General features: G+C 46.5%; 1 protein-coding gene across 1 annotated transcript in view; it reads right to left on the reverse strand.

Moving 5' to 3' along the window:
- Window positions 1-16,143, reverse strand: part of LOC128684982 (Y+L amino acid transporter 2-like) — a 48,956-nt gene extending 32,813 nt beyond the window's left edge. The window contains exons 1-3 of the mRNA XM_070094421.1: window positions 15,447-16,143; window positions 13,665-13,886; window positions 7,936-8,009 (exon numbers count right to left, since the gene is read on the reverse strand). Of these exons, the coding sequence (XP_069950522.1) occupies window positions 7,936-8,009; window positions 13,665-13,886; window positions 15,447-15,957 (807 nt within the window). The 5' untranslated portion in view covers window positions 15,958-16,143. The remainder of the gene's footprint in view (window positions 1-7,935; window positions 8,010-13,664; window positions 13,887-15,446) is intronic.
- Window positions 16,144-16,355: the final 212 nt, after the last annotated feature.

The raw sequence follows: 16,355 nt of genomic DNA on the forward strand, positions 1-16,355 counted from the left end.
GGTTAAATGTAAGATCAGATTCACTGAGATGTTACCTGTACTCAAGGTCAAATGTAAGATAAGATTCACTGAGACGTTACCTGTACTCAAGGTCAAATGTAAGATCAGATTCACTGAGATGTTACCTGTACTCAAGGTCAAATGTAAGATCAGATTCACTGAGATGTTACCTGTACTCAAGGTTAAATGTAAGATCAGATTCACTGAGATGTTACCTGTACTCAAGGTTAAATGTAAGATCAGATTCACTGAGATGTTACCTGTACTCAAGGTCAAATGTAAGATAAGATTCACTGAGACGTTACCTGTACTCAAGGTCAAATGTAAGATAAGATTCACTGAGATGTTACCTGTACTCAAGGTTAAATGTAAGATCAGATTCACTGAGATGTTACCTGTACTCAAGGTTAAATGTAAGATCAGATTCACTGAGATGTTACCTGTACTCAAGGTCAAATGTAAGATAAGATTCACTGAGACGTTACCTGTACTCAAGGTCAAATGTAAGATCAGATTCACTGAGATGTTACCTGTACTCAAGGTCAAATGTAAGATCAGATTCACTGAGATGTTACCTGTACTCAAGGTTAAATGTAAGATCAGATTCACTGAGATGTTACCTGTACTCAAGGTTAAATGTAAGATCAGATTCACTGAGATGTTACCTGTACTCAAGGTCAAATGTAAGATAAGATTCACTGAGACGTTACCTGTACTCAAGGTCAAATGTAAGATAAGATTCACTGAGATGTTACCTGTACTCAAGGTTAAATGTAAGATCAGATTCACTGAGATGTTACCTGTACTCAAGGTTAAATGTAAGATCAGATTCACTGAGATGTTACCTGTACTCAAGGTTAAATGTAAGATCAGATTCACTGAGATGTTACCTGTACTCAAGGTCAAATGTAAGATCAGATTCACTGAGATGTTACCTGTACTCAAGGTCAAATGTAAGATCAAATTCACTGAGATGTTACCTGTACTCAAGGTCAAATGTAAGATAAGATTCACTGAGATGTTACCTGTACTCAAGGTCAAATGTAAGATCAGATTCACTGAGATGTTACCTGTACTCAAGGTCAAATGTAAGATCAGATTCACTGAGATGTTACCTGTACTCAAGGTCAAATGTAAGATCAGATTCACTGAGATGTTACCTGTACTCAAGGTCAAATGTAAGATAAGATTCACTGAGATGTTACCTGTACTCAAGGTTAAATGTAAGATCAGATTCACTGAGATGTTACCTGTACTCAAGGTCAAATGTAAGATCAGATTCACTGAGATGTTACCTGTACTCAAGGTCAAATGTAAGATAAGATTCACTGAGATGTTACCTGTACTCAAGGTCAAATGTAAGATAAGATTCACTGAGATGTTACCTGTACTCAAGGTCAAATGTAAGATCAGATTCACTGAGATGTTACCTGTACTCAAGGTCAAATGTAAGATCAGATTCACTGAGATGTTACCTGTACTCAAGGTCAAATGTAAGATCAGATTCACTGAGATGTTACCTGTACTCAAGGTCAAATGTAAGATAAGATTCACTGAGATGTTACCTGTACTCAAGGTCAAATGTAAGATAAGATTCACTGAGATGTTACCTGTACTCAAGGTCAAATGTAAGATCAGATTCACTGAGATGTTACCTGTACTCAAGGTCAAATGTAAGATCAGATTCACTGAGATGTTACCTGTACTCAAGGTCAAATGTAAGATCAGATTCACTGAGATGTTACCTGTATTCAAGGTCAAATGTAAGATAAGATTCACTGAGATGTTACCTGTACTCAAGGTTAAATGTAAGATCAGATTCACTGAGATGTTACCTGTACTCAAGGTTAAATGTAAGATCAGATTCACTGAGATGTTACCTGTACTCAAGGTCAAATGTAAGATCAGATTCACTGAGATGTTACCTGTATTCAAGGTCAAATGTAAGATAAGATTCACTGAGATGTTACCTGTACTCAAGGTCAAATGTAAGATCAGATTCACTGAGATGTTACCTGTATTCAAGGTCAAATGTAAGATAAGATTCACTGAGATGTTACCTGTATTCAAGGTCAAATTGGAACTAGTGTTTCTCTGATATTGTATTTTTTTTTTCTATTTTTTTTTTGTTTTTACATCGTTGAAGACGAATAACTACAGGATGTGTTGGTGTACTCAGAGTGGTATTTGAGTTTGTGTTTCCTCAATATTACTACGATTATTTATTTTATCATTAATAAAGTTGAGAAGTATTCTCCTGTTCAGTTTATGGCCCTTAAACGTTCTTATTGTTAAACATTAGTTACTCGTCATGCAGTAGTGACGTAACTGGTCATGCAGTAGTGACGTAACTGGTCATGCAGTAGTGGCATAACTGGTCATGCAGTAGTGACGTAACTGGTCATGCAGTAGTGACGTAACTGGTCATGCAGTAGTGACGTAACTGGTCATGCAGTAGTGGCATAACTGGTCATGCAGTAGTGACGTAACTGGTCATGCAGTAGTGACGTAACTGGTCATGCAGTAGTGGCATAACTGGTCATGCAGTAGTGACGTAACTGGTCATGTAGTAGTGACGTAACTGGTCATGCAGTAGTGGCATAACTGGTCATGCAGTAGTGACGTAACTGGTCATGCAGTAGTGACGTAACTGGTCATGCAGTAGTGACGTAACTGGTCATGCAGTAGTGGCATAACTGGTCATGCAGTAGTGACGTAACTGGTCATGCAGTAGTGACGTAACTGGTCATGCAGTAGTGGCATAACTGGTCATGCAGTAGTGACGTAACTGGTCATGCAGTAGTGACGTAACTGGTCATGCAGTAGTGACGTAACTGGTCATGCAGTAGTGGCATAACTGGTCATGCAGTAGTGACGTAACTGGTCATGCAGTAGTGACGTAACTGGTCATGCAGTAGTGACGTAACTGGTCATGCAGTAGTGGCATAACTGGTCATGCAGTAGTGACGTAACTGGTCATGCAGTAGTGGCATAACTGGTCATGCAGTAGTGACGTAACTGGTCATGCAGTAGTGGCATAACTGGTCATGCAGTAGTGACGTAACTGGTCATGCAGTAGTGGCATAACTGGTCATGCAGTAGTGACGTAACTGGTCATGCAGTAGTGGCATAACTGGTCATGCAGTAGTGACGTAACTGGTCATGCAGTAGTGACGTAACTGGTCATGCAGTAGTGGCATAACTGGTCATGCAGTAGTGACGTAACTGGTCATGCAGTAGTGACGTAACTGGTCATGCAGTAGTGACGTAACTGGTCATGCAGTAGTGACGTAACTGGTCATGCAGTAGTGACGTAACTGGTCATGCAGTAGTGACGTAACTGGTCATGCAGTAGTGGCATAACTGGTCATGCAGTAGTGACGTAACTGGTCATGCAGTAGTGACGTAACTGGTCATGCAGTAGTGACGTAACTGGTCATGCAGTAGTGGCATAACTGGTCATGCAGTAGTGACGTAACTGGTCATGCAGTAGTGGCATAACTGGTCATGCAGTAGTGACGTAACTGGTCATGCAGTAGTAACGTAACTGGTCATGCAGTAGTGGCATAACTGGTCATGCAGTAGTGACGTAACTGGTCATGCAGTAGTGGCATAACTGGTCATGCAGTAGTGACGTAACTGGTCATGCAGTAGTGACGTAACTGGTCATGCAGTAGTGACGTAACTGGTCATGCAGTAGTGACGTAACTGGTCATGTAGTAGTAACGTAACTGGTCATGCAGTAGTGACTTAACTGGTCATGCAGTAGTGACGTAACTGGTCATGCAGTAGTGGCTTAACTGGTCATGCAGTAGTGACGTAACTGGTCATGTAGTAGTAACGTAACTGGTCATGCAGTAGTGACGTAACTGGTCATGCAGTAGTGACGTAACTGGTCATGCAGTAGTGACTTAACTGGTCATGCAGTAGTGACGTAACTGGTCATGCAGTAGTGACGTAACTGGTCATGCAGTAGTGGCATAACTGGTCATGCAGTAGTGACGTAACTGGTCATGCAGTAGTGACGTAACTGGTCATGCAGTAGTGACGTAACTGGTCATGCAGTAGTGGCATAACTGGTCATGCAGTAGTGACGTAACTGGTCATGCAGTAGTGGCATAACTGGTCATGCAGTAGTGACGTAACTGGTCATGCAGTAGTGACGTAACTGGTCATGCAGTAGTGGCATAACTGGTCATGCAGTAGTGACGTAACTGGTCATGCAGTAGTGGCATAACTGGTCATGCAGTAGTGACGTAACTGGTCATGCAGTAGTGACGTAACTGGTCATGCAGTAGTGACGTAACTGGTCATGCAGTAGTGACGTAACTGGTCATGCAGTAGTGACGTAACTGGTCATGCAGTAGTGACGTAACTGGTCATGCAGTAGTGACGTAACTGGTCATGCAGTAGTGACGTAACTGGTCATGCAGTAGTGACGTAACTGGTCATGCAGTAGTGACGTAACTGGTCATGCAGTAGTGACGTAACTGGTCATGCAGTAGTGACGTAACTGGTCATGCAGTAGTGACGTAACTGGTCATGCAGTAGTGACGTAACTGGTCATGCAGTAGTGACGTAACTGGTCATGCAGTAGTGACGTAACTGGTCATGCAGTAGTGACGTAACTGGTCATGCAGTAGTGACGTAACTGGTCATGCAGTAGTGACGTAACTGGTCATGCAGTAGTGACGTAACTGGTCATGCAGTAGTGACGTAACTGATCATGCAGTAGTGACGTAACTGGTCATGCAGTAGTGACGTAACTGGTCATGCAGTAGTGACGTAACTGGTCATGCAGTAGTGACGTAACTGGTCATGCAGAAGTGACGTAATTGGTCATGCAGTAGTGACGTAACTGGTCATGCAGTAGTGACGTAACTGGTCATGCAGTAGTGACGTAATTGGTCATGCAGTAGTGACGTAACTGGTCATGCAGTAGTGACGTAACTGGTCATGCAGTAGTGACGTAACTGGTCATGCAGTAGTGACGTAACTGGTCATGCAGTAGTGACGTAACTGGTCATGCAGTAGTGACGTAACTGGTCATGCAGTAGTGACGTAACTGGTCATGCAGTAGTGACGTAACTGGTCATGCAGTAGTGACGTAACTGATCATGCAGTAGTGACGTAACTGGTCATGCAGTAGTGACGTAACTGGTCATGCAGTAGTGACGTAACTGGTCATGCAGTAGTGACGTAACTGGTCATGCAGTAGTGACGTAACTGGTCACGCAGTAGTGACGTAACTGGTCATGCAGTAGTGACGTAACTGATCATGCAAAAGTGACGTAACTGGTCATGTAGTAGTGACATAACTGGTCATGCAGTAGTGACGTAACTGGTCGTGCAGTAGTGACGTAACTGGTCATGCAGTAGTGACATAACTGGTCATGCAGTAGTGACATAACTGGTCATGCAGTAGTGACGTAACTGATCATGCAGTAGTGACATAACTGGTCATGCAGTAGTGACGTAACTGATCATGCAGTAGTGACGTAACTGGTCATGCAGTAGTGACATAACTGGTCATGCAGTAGTGACTTAACTGGTCATGCAGTAGTGACGTAACTGGTCATGCAGTAGTGACGTAACTGGTCATGCAGTAGTGACATAACTGGTCATGCAGTAGTGACGTAACTGGTCATGCAGTAGTGACGCAACTTGTCATGCAGTAGTGACGTAATTGGTCATGCAGTAGTGACGTAACTGGTCATGCAGTAGTGACATAACTGGTCATGCAGTAGTGACGTAACTGGTCATGCAGTAGTGACGTAACTGGTCATGCAGCAGTGACGTAACTGGTCATGCAGTAGTGACGTAACTGGTCATGCAGTAGTGACGTAACTGGTCATGCAGTAGTGACATAACTGGTCATGCAGTAGTGACGTAACTGGTCATGCAGTAGTGACGTAACTGGTCATGCAGTAGTGACATAACTGGTCATGCAGTAGTGACGTAACTGGTCATGCAGTAGTGACGTAACTGGTCATGCAGTAGTGACATAACTGGTCATGCAGTAGTGACGTAACTGGTCATGCAGTAGTGACGTAACTGGTCATGCAGTAGTGACATAACTGGTCATGCAGTAGTGACGTAACTGGTCATGCAGTAGTGACGTAACTGGTCACGCAGTAGTGACATAACTGGTCATGCAGTAGTGACGTAACTGGTCATGCAGTAGTGACGTAACTGGTCATGCAGTAGTGACGTAACTGATCATGCAGTAGTGACGTAACTGGTCATGCAGTAGTGACGTAACTGGTCATGCAGTAGTGACATAACTGGTCATGCAGTAGTGACATAACTTGTCATGCAGTAGTGACGTAACTGGTCATGCAGTAGTGACGTAACTGGTCATGCAGTAGTGACGTAACTGGTCATGCAGTAGTGACGTAACTGGTCATGCAGTAGTGACATAACTGGTCATGCAGTAGTGACGTAACTGATCATGCAGTAGTGACGTAACTGGTCATGCAGTAGTGACGTAACTGGTCATGCAGTAGTGACGTAACTGGTCATGCAGTAGTGACGTAACTGGTCATGCAGTAGTGACGTAACTGGTCATGCAGTAGTGATATAACTGGTCATGCAGTAGTGACGTAACTGGTCATGCAGTAGTGACGTAACTGGTCATGCAGTAGTGACGTAACTGGTCATGCAGTAGTGACATAACTGGTCATGCAGTAGTGACGTAACTGGTCATGCAGTAGTGACGTAACTGGTCATGCAGTAGTGACGTAACTGGTCATGCAGTAGTGACGTAACTGGTCATGCAGTAGTGATATAACTGGTCATGCAGTAGTGACGTAACTGGTCATGCAGTAGTGACATAACTGGTCATGCAGTAGTGACGTAACTGATCATGCAGTAGTGACGTAACTGGTCATGCAGTAGTGACGTAACTGGTCATGCAGTAGTGACGTAACTGGTCATGCAGTAGTGACGTAACTGGTCATGCAGTAGTGACGTAACTGGTCATGCAGTAGTGATATAACTGGTCATGCAGTAGTGACGTAACTGGTCATGCAGTAGTGACGTAACTGGTCATGCAGTAGTGACGTAACTGGTCATGCAGTAGTGACATAACTGGTCATGCAGTAGTGACGTAACTGGTCATGCGGTATTGACGTAACTGGTCATGCAGTAGTGACATAACTGGTCATGCAGTAGTGACGTAACTGATCATGCAGTAGTGACGTAACTGGTCATGCAGTAGTGACGTAACTGGTCATGCAGTAGTGACGTAACTGGTCATGCAGTAGTGACGTAACTGGTCATGCAGTAGTGACGTAACTGGTCATGCAGTAGTGATATAACTGGTCATGCAGTAGTGACGTAACTGGTCATGCAGTAGTGACGTAACTGGTCATGCAGTAGTGACATAACTGGTCATGCAGTAGTGACGTAACTGGTCATGCGGTATTGACGTAACTGGTCATGCAGTAGTGACGTAACTGGAGTTTACCCCCCATCCCCCCTCCCTTGAATTTCATGGGGGTGACACGAAAGATGCTGCCCCGGGTGACACCAACTCTAGCGACGCCTCATGGGTAATCCAAAAAGAAAAACGAAAGTCTCTCTTCATAAACTTAGTAATGTATACATGAGAAGGGGTTACTAGCCCATAAAATCTTAATATTTTACTTTAAATACTAATTCTTCATATTTTTCATTATTTTTTAATTTTTTCGCGTTTTGGCCGATGCTTCAGAAATTTGTGTCTGTAAGAACATAGATATGGACACGCGAAAATATCTTTCAGTGTATATACGCTGAGAGTTTACTCAGTTATTGAAGGTGATACAGGTAACAACTTCGGCTACAGTCACAGGCGATATAAATATGCGATATATTCACATAGAATCAGTAATTATTCAAAATGAAAGTTACTACCAATTCGTAGGTACTTTTGGAAAAATAGAGAACACGGACCTTGGTCAGAGATAAGGCGTCCTGGATCTTGGTGCCAAGCTTGAGACCCATGCAGTTAATGTATATTATTATACCTGAGAGGGAGAAGACAGGATGAGCGTAATGTTAACAGGTCAGATTTTCTGTTTGATGTGTTGGTGGTAGCCTGTGTGTGTGTGTGTGTGTGTTAGTGGCAGCCCGTGTATGTGTGTTGGTGGTAGCCTGTGTGTGTGTGTTGGTGGTAGCCTGTGTGTGTGTGTGTGTGTGTGTTAGTAACAACCCGTGTATGTGTGTTGGTGGTAGCCTGTGTGTGTGTGTTGGTGGTAGCCTGTGTGTGTGTGTTGGTGGTAGCCTGTGTATGTGTGTTGGTGGTAGCCTGTGTGTGTTGGTGGTAGCCTGTGTGTGTGTGTGTGTGTGTTAGTAACAACCCGTGTATGTGTGTTGGTGGTAGCCTGTGTGTGTGTGTTGGTGGTAGCCTGTGTGTGTGTGTTGGTGGTAGCCTGTGTATGTGTGTTGGTGGTAGCCTGTGTGTGTGTGTTGGTGGTAGCCTGTGTATGTGTGTTGGTGGTAGCCTGTGTGTGTTGGTGGTAGCCTATGTGTGTGTGTTGGTGGTAGCCTGTGTGTGTGTGTTGGTGGCAGCCCGTGTATGTGTGTTGGTGGTAGCCTGTGTGTGTGTGTTGGTGGTAGCCTGTGTGTGTGTGTTGGTGGAAGCCTGTGTGTGTTGGTGGTAGCCTGTGTGTGTTGGTGGTAGCCTGTGTGTGTTGGTGGTAGCCTGTGTGTGTTGGTGGTAGCCTGAGTGTGTTGGTGGCAGCCCGTGTATGTGTGTTGGTGGTAGCCTGTGTGTGTGTGTTGGTGGTAGCCTGTGTATGTGTGTTGGTGGTAGCCTGTGTGTGTGTGTTGGTGGTAGCCTGTGTATGTGTGTTGGTGGTAGCCTGTGTGTGTTGGTGGTAGCCTGTGTGTGTGTGTTGGTGGTAGCCTGTGTGTGTGTGTTGGTGGCAGCCCGTGTATGTGTGTTGGTGGTAGCCTGTGTGTGTGTGTTGGTGGTAGCCTGTGTGTGTGTGTTGGTGGTAGCCTGTGTGTGTTGGTGGTAGCCTGTGTGTGTTGGTGGTAGCCTGTGTGTGTTGGTGGTAGCCTGTGTGTGTTGGTGGTAGCCTGAGTGTGTTGGTGGCAGCCCGTGTATGTGTGTTGGTGGTAGCCTGTGTGTGTGTGTTGGTGGTAGCCTGTGTGTGTTGGTGGTAGCCTGTGTATGTGTGTTGGTGGTAGCCTGTGTGTGTGTGTTGGTGGTAGCCTGTGTGTGTGTGTTGGTGGTAGCCTGTGTGTGTGTGTTGGTGGTAGCCTGTGTATGTGTGTTGGTGGTAGCCTGTGTGTGTTGGTGGTAGCCTGTGTGTGTGTGTTGGTGGTAGCCTCTGTGTGTGTGTTGGTGGTAGCCTGTGTATGTGTGTTGGTGGTAGCCTGTGTGTGTGTGTTGGTGGTAGCCTGTGTATGTGTGTTGGTGGTAGCCTGTGTGTGTTGGTGGTAGCCTGTGTGTGTGTGTTGGTGGTAGCCTGTGTGTGTGTGTTGGTGGTAGCCTGTGTATGTGTGTTGGTGGTAGCCTGTGTGTGTTGGTGGTAGCCTGTGTGTGTGTGTTGGTGGTAGCCTGTGTATGTGTGTTGGTGGTAGCCTGTGTGTGTGTGTTGGTGGTAGCCTGTGTGTGTGTGTTGGTGGTAGCCTGTGTGTGTGTGTTGGTGGTAGCCTGTGTGTGTGTGTTGGTGGTAGCCTGTGTGTGTTGGTGGTAGCCTGTGTGTGTGTGTTGGTGGTAGCCTGTGTGTGTGTGTTGGTGGTAGCTTGTGTGTGTTGGTGGTAGCCTGTGTGTGTGTGTTGGTGGTAGCCTGTGTGTGTGTGTGTTGGTGGTAGCCTGTGTGTGTGTGTTGGTGGTAGCCTGTGTGTGTTGGTGGTAGCCTGTGTGTGTGTGTTGGTAGTAGCCTGTGTGTGTGTGTTGGTGGTAGCCTGTGTATGTGTGTTGGTGGTAGCCTGTGTATGTGTGTTGGTGGTAGCCTGTGTATGTGTGTTGGTGGTAGCCTGTGTGTGTTGGTGGTAGCCTGTGTGTGTGTGTTGGTGCTAGCCTGTGTATGTGTGTTGGTGGTAGCCTGTGTATGTGTGTTGGTGGTAGCCTCTGTGTGTGTGTTGGTGGTAGCCTGTGTGTGTGTGTTGGTGGTAGCCTGTGTATGTGTGTTGGTGGTAGCCTGTGTGTGTTGGTTGTAGCCTGTGTGTGTGTGTATTGGTGGCAGCCCGTGTATGTGTGTTGGTGGTAGCCTGTGTGTGTGTGTTGGTGGTAGCCTGTGTATGGGTGTTGGTGGTAGCCTGTGTGTGTGTCTGTTGGTGGCAGCCCGTGTATGCGTGTTGGTGGTAGCCTGTGTATGTGTGTTGGTGGAAGCCTGTGTGTGTGTGTTGGTGGCAGCCCGTGTGTGTTGGTGGCAGCCCGTGTATGTGTGTTGGTGGTAGCCTGTGTGTGTGTGTTGGTGGCAGCCCGTGTGTGTGTGTGTGTTAGTGGCAGCCCGTGTGTGTGTGTTGGTGGCAGCCCGTGTGTGTGTGTTGGTGGCAGCCCGTGTATGTGTGTGTGTGTGTGTGTTAGTGGCAGCCCGTGTGTGTGTGTGTGCTGGTGGCAGCCCGTGTGTGTGTGTGTTGGTGGCAGCCCGTGTGTGTGTGTTGGTGGCAGCCCATGTGTGTATGTGTGCTGGTGGCAGCCCGTGTGTGTGTGTGTTAGTGGCAGCCCGTGTGTGTGCTGGTGTCAGCCCGTGTGTGTGTGTGTGTGTGTGTGTGTGTGTGTGTTGGTGGCATCCCGTGTGTGTGTGTGTGTGATGTTGGCAGCCCGTGTGTGTGTGTGTGTGTGTGTGTGTGTGTGTGTGTGTGTGTGTGTGTGTGTGTGTGTGTGTTAGTGGCAGCCCGTGTGTGTGTGTTGGTGGCAGCCCGTGTGTGTGTGTTGGTGGCAGACCGTGTGTGTGTGTGTGTGTGTTAGTGGCAGCCCGTGTGTGTGTGTTGGTGGCAGCCCGTGTGTGTGTGTGTTGGTGGCAGCCCGTGTGTGTGTGTGTGTGTGTGTTAGTGGCAGCCCGTGTGTGTGTGTGTGCTGGTGGCAGCCCGTGTGTGTGTGTTGGTGGCAGCCCGTGTGTGTGTGTTGGTGGCAGCCCGTGTGTGTGTGTGTGTTAGTGGCAGCCCGTGTGTGTGTGTTGGTGGCAGCCCGTGTGTGTGTGTTGGTGGCAGCCCGTGTGTGTGTGTGTGTGTTAGTGGCAGCCCGTGTGTGTGTGTTGGTGGCAGCCCGTGTGTGTGTGTTGGTGGCAGCCCGTGTGTGTGTTGGTGGCAGCCCGTGTGTGTGTGTGTGTGTGTGTTAGTGGCAGCCCGTGTGTGTGTGTGTGTTTGTGGCAGCCCGCGTGTGTGTGTGTTAGTGGCAGCCCGTGTGTGTGTTGGTGGCAGCCCGTGTGTGTGTGTGCTGGTGGCAGCCCGTGTGTGTGTGTTAGTGGCAGCCCGTGTGTGTGCTGGTGGCAGCCCGTGTGTGTGTGTGTGTTGGTGGCAGCCCGTGTGTGTGTGTGTGTGTGTGTGTGTGTGTGTGTGTGTGTGTGTGTGTGTGTGTGTGTTGGTGGCATCCCGTGTGTGTGTGTGTGTGTGTGTGTGTGTGTGTGTGTGTGTGTGTGTGTTGGTGGCATCCCGTGTGTGTGTGTGTGTGTGTGTGTTGGTGGCAGCCCGTGTGTGTGTGTGTTTGTGTGTGTGTGTGTTGGTGGCATCCCGTGTGTGTGTGTGTGTGTGTGTGTGTGTGTGTGTGTGTGTGTGTGTGTGTGTGTGTGTGTGTATGTGTGTGTGTGTTGGTGGCAGCCCGTGTGTGTGTGTGTGTGTGTGTGTGTATGTGTGTGTGTGTGTTTGTGTGTGTGTGTTGGTGGCAGCCCGTGTGTGTGTGTGTGTGTGTGTGTGTGTGTGTGTGTGTGTGTGTGTGTGTGTGTGTGTGTGTGTGTGTGTGTGTGTGTGTGTGTGTGTGTGTGTGTGTGTTTGTGTGTGTTTGTTGGTGGCAGCCCGTGTGTGTGTGTGTGTGTTGGTGGCAGCCCGTGTGTGTGTGTGTACTCACCTATTTGTACTCACCTATTTGTGGTTGCAGGGGTCGAGTCCTAGCTCCTGGCCCCGCCTCTTCACCGGTTGCTACTAGACCCTCTCTCTCCCCGCTCCATGAGCTTTATCAAACCTCGTCTTAAAACTGTTTATGGTTCCTGCCTCCACTACGTCATTTTCTAGGCTATTCCACTGCCTTACAACTCTATGACTGAAGAAATACTTCCTACTATCTCTCTGACTCATTTGTGTCTTCAACTTCCAATTGTGGCCTCTTGTTTCTGTGTCCCCTCCCTGGAACATCCTGTCCTTGTCCACCTTGTCTATTCCACGCAGTATTTTATATGTCGTTATCATGTCTCCCCTGACCCTCCTGTCCTCCAGTGTCGTCAGGCCGATTTCCCTTAATCTTTCTTCATAGGACATTCCCCTTAGCTCTGGAACTAACCTTGTTGCAAACCTTTGTACTTTCTCTAGTTTCTTGACGTGCTTTATCAAGTGCGGGTTCCAAACAGGTGCTGCATACTCCAGTATGGGCCTGACATACACGGTGTACAGTGTCTTGAATGATTCCTTACTAAGGTGTCGGAATGCTGTTCTCAGGTTTGCCAGGCGCCCATATGCTGCAGCAGTTATCTGATTGATGTGTGCTTCCGGAGACATGCTCGGTGTTATACTCACCCCAAGATCTTTCTCCTTGAGTGAGGTTTGCAGTCTTTGGCCACCTAGCCTATACTCTGTCTGTGGTCTTCTGTGCCCTTCCCCTATCTTCATGACTTTGCATTTGGCAGGATTAAATTCGAGAAGCCATTTGCTGGACCAGGTGTCCAGTCTGTCCAGGTCTCTTTGAAGTCCTGCCTGGTCCTCATCAGATTTAATTCTCCTCATTAACTTCACATCATCTGCAAACAGGGACACTTCTGAGTCTAACCCTTCCGTCATGTCGTTCACATATACCAAAAATAGCACTGGTCCTAGGACCGACCCCTGTGGGACCCCGCTCGTCACAGGTGCCCACTGTGATACATCATTACGTACCATGACTCGTTGTTGCCTCCCTGTCAGGTATTCTCTGATCCATTGCAGTGCCCTTCCTGTTATATGCGCCTGATGCTCTAGCTTCTGCACTAATCTCTTGTGAGGAACTGTGTCAAAGGCCTTCTTGCAGTCCAAGAAGATGCAATCAACCCACCCCTCTCTCTCTTGTCTTACTTCTGTTATTTTATCATAAAACTCCAGAAGGTTTGTGACACAGGATTTGCCTTCTGTGTGTGTGTGTGTGTGTGTGTGTGTGTGTGTGTGTGTGTGTGTGTGTGTGTGTGTGTGTGTGTGTGTGTGTTTGTGTGTGTTTGTTGGTGGCAGCCCGTGTGTGTGTGTGTGTGTTGGTGGCAGCCCGTGTGTGTGTGTGCGTGTGTGTGTGTGTGTGTGTGTGTGTGTGTGTGTGTGTGTGTGTGTGTGTGTGTGAGAGAGAGTGTATGTGCGACAGTGCACCTTACTTAATCATAATGTTCTTGTATTAATTTCAAGTTTGTATATAAGGAAGTAAAAAAGTTCCAGCATTTAATAAATATTTTACTGCTTTTGGCGTTGAAAGATCTCTGCATGCTGAACTTCTCTTCAAGTTCCGAGTCTATACACACATGATCTGAAACAGAGTGAACACCTTCCCTCATACTCACAGAGCAATGCGGCCGCCAGCAGTCTGACAGCGTAGTAGGGAGGAGAGGAACAGTCCGGGAGAAATGCTTGTATGAGGTAGTTAGCGAACGTAAGGACGACTATGGCACGGCCGGCTGGTCTCGAAATGAGGATTTTGCTCCATAGAGTGAGGAACGCAGGCAGTGGACCGAACGCCTCCAGGATAAACACGTAGGTGCCTCCATTGAGAGGTATGGTCGTGCCTGGAAATGTATATAAAGTTGCAGGAAGGTTATTAGATGATTGGATAATTATTATTAAAATCAAAAAGAAGCGCTAAACCACAAGGGCTATACAGCTTAGATGACTGGAGCATTCTCGGACCATATATGTATACAACAATGTTTAACATATATAGTTCAGCTCACTTGGGTGATCTTTCCTGCGCATCAGAGTACATTGGTTTACAGGAACACAGTTGAATCACAACACTATGCCCCCCTGCCAAGAGTACAAGTCTCAGAAGTGCTAGCTAAGTTGGTTCTGTCCCACCACACACACTGCACGAGCAGGTGACGTATGCCCAAGCACCGGACATCACCGTACTCGGCCCTACCTACCCACCTATACAATCCGTGAGGGATTCAAAAAAGGCCCCAACCTGGCTTAAAATTTTCCCTAATCAAATGTTTTAAGTGCTACATTTGTGTTTTTATTCCACAGACAGCAGCAGCAGCAGCAGCAGCAGCAGCAGCAGCAGCAGCAGCAGCAGCCCGAGGTGGCTATATTATCTCTGGTGTCGGCTAATATAATATAGGAGAAAGGAACTGAGGAGCAAACAGAGCTGCTCTGCAACTTAAAACAAAATAAGCTTTATCGAAAGTTTCTAGTAATGAAATTCTGTAGTGTATATTGTGAGATCTGGTCACTTGCATGGAAGCTGCTGGCGGACTCCAATTGGAGAATATTTAGACTATCAAGTTAAATATATCAAGTGTAATATGTAAAATATATTTAAATATGATGTGCATGTCCACTCACATATTGTGTGGACAGACACTTAGCACAGGCTCTGGTGGCCTGGTGGTTAACGCTCTCGCTTCACACGGTGAGGGCCTGGGTTCGATTCCCAGCCAGAGTAGAAACATTGGACGTGTTTCTTTCCACCTGTTGTCTATGTTCCCCATCAGTAAAATGGGTACCTGGGTGTTAGTCGACTGGTGTGGGTCGCATCCTGGGACACTGACCTAAGGAGGCCTGGTCACAGACCGGGCCGCTGGGGCGTTGACCCCCGGAACTCTCTCCAGATAAACATCGACGAGAAAGATGCAGAATACAATTGAGCAATGTGTCTGAACTTGTATGGTAGCACTTGTCAATGTTACCATACAAGATCAAGCAACAGTGGGAAGAATGGCAGTGTTGCCCACCTCTTCCGGAATATAAAATTCTTGAATCTGGCTTCTTGTCCAGTATATGGCCACATGGTGATGCAATACTAAAAAAAAAAAAAGATGTAAAATAGGTTTTTTTTGTCTGCCAATATGCAGAATTATCACTGAGCTCACTGACATGAGTAGGCAGGATCCATAACAAACGACATATACTCAAATAATAAAATTAATGGCAGCTATAATGAAATAAAGTAAGGCTTTTCAGTGCAATAAACAAAAGCTTTATTTTTGCACGAAATCCTGAGTAAGAATACACAGTTTTACATTAATCTCTCATTTTCCAAAACTTGTTGAACTTCTGCGTGAAGATCAGATAAAACAAATTAAGGTTATTTACAGGTTATCAGTAAGACATGAGTGAGGACTCACCAAGCTCGGCGTAGCAGAGAGCTCCCACCATGGACACGAGTCCTGTGGCCACCCACACTATCAGTGCCATGCCCACACTTCCTGTGTACTGCACCACCGTCTTGGGTGATACGAAGATGCCAGATCCGATCATTATGCCCACGCTCATGCCCACGCCGTTCCACAGGCCGAGCGACTTCTTCAAATGCACACCGGTGTCCAGACACTCTCTAGAAGCTGTTTTACATGTGGGCGCGTCTGATACTGTCGACTCGTTCTTTTCATCGGCTTTGAGCCCGTCAACGTTACTCTGGTCCGGGGGTTCCTTGGGGTCATTGCAGGAAGTCTCCGCGGAATCCTCGATTGAAGCCTCTCGTGGCTGGATTTCTGAAGAGTACTGAGGCGTTTCACCCTTGGGCCTAGTCTCACTAGAGACTGGGGCCACGGGTGCTTCATTCTTGGACCCCGCTTCACAAGAGACTGGAGGCCCTTCACTCTTGGATCCCGCTTCGCTAGAGTTCGCAGCGCCCATGGTTCTCAGTCGACGCTTGACCGGAATTTAGGAACTATCCAGCTACAAACAGATGCCTCACTCAAGTGACTTGCCTTACTTTGTCTTAAATTCATAAAAACATATCGTTTGATAAGCAATGACAGAAATTTGTTTTTTTCTTCTATTTTTCAACAAACTTTTTTTTTTATCTATCTGTTTATATGATTTCTGTAAGGAAGACAACACAAAGATTACTTTAAAAGATATAACACTGTACAAACTTCATAAAACAACAACACTAATATGACGTTATAATTTTTCACCTAGCAGTAAATGGGTGTTAGCCATCTGTTGTAGGTTTCATTCTGGGAAAGAGGAATAAAGAACCCAGTGCAAATAAGCCACACTTTTTGGCTTTCTTAGCTAAACTGGGTTAA

This window comes from Cherax quadricarinatus, chromosome 1 (genome assembly GCF_038502225.1).
Source record: "Cherax quadricarinatus isolate ZL_2023a chromosome 1, ASM3850222v1, whole genome shotgun sequence".
Lineage (NCBI taxonomy): Eukaryota > Metazoa > Arthropoda > Malacostraca > Decapoda > Parastacidae > Cherax > Cherax quadricarinatus.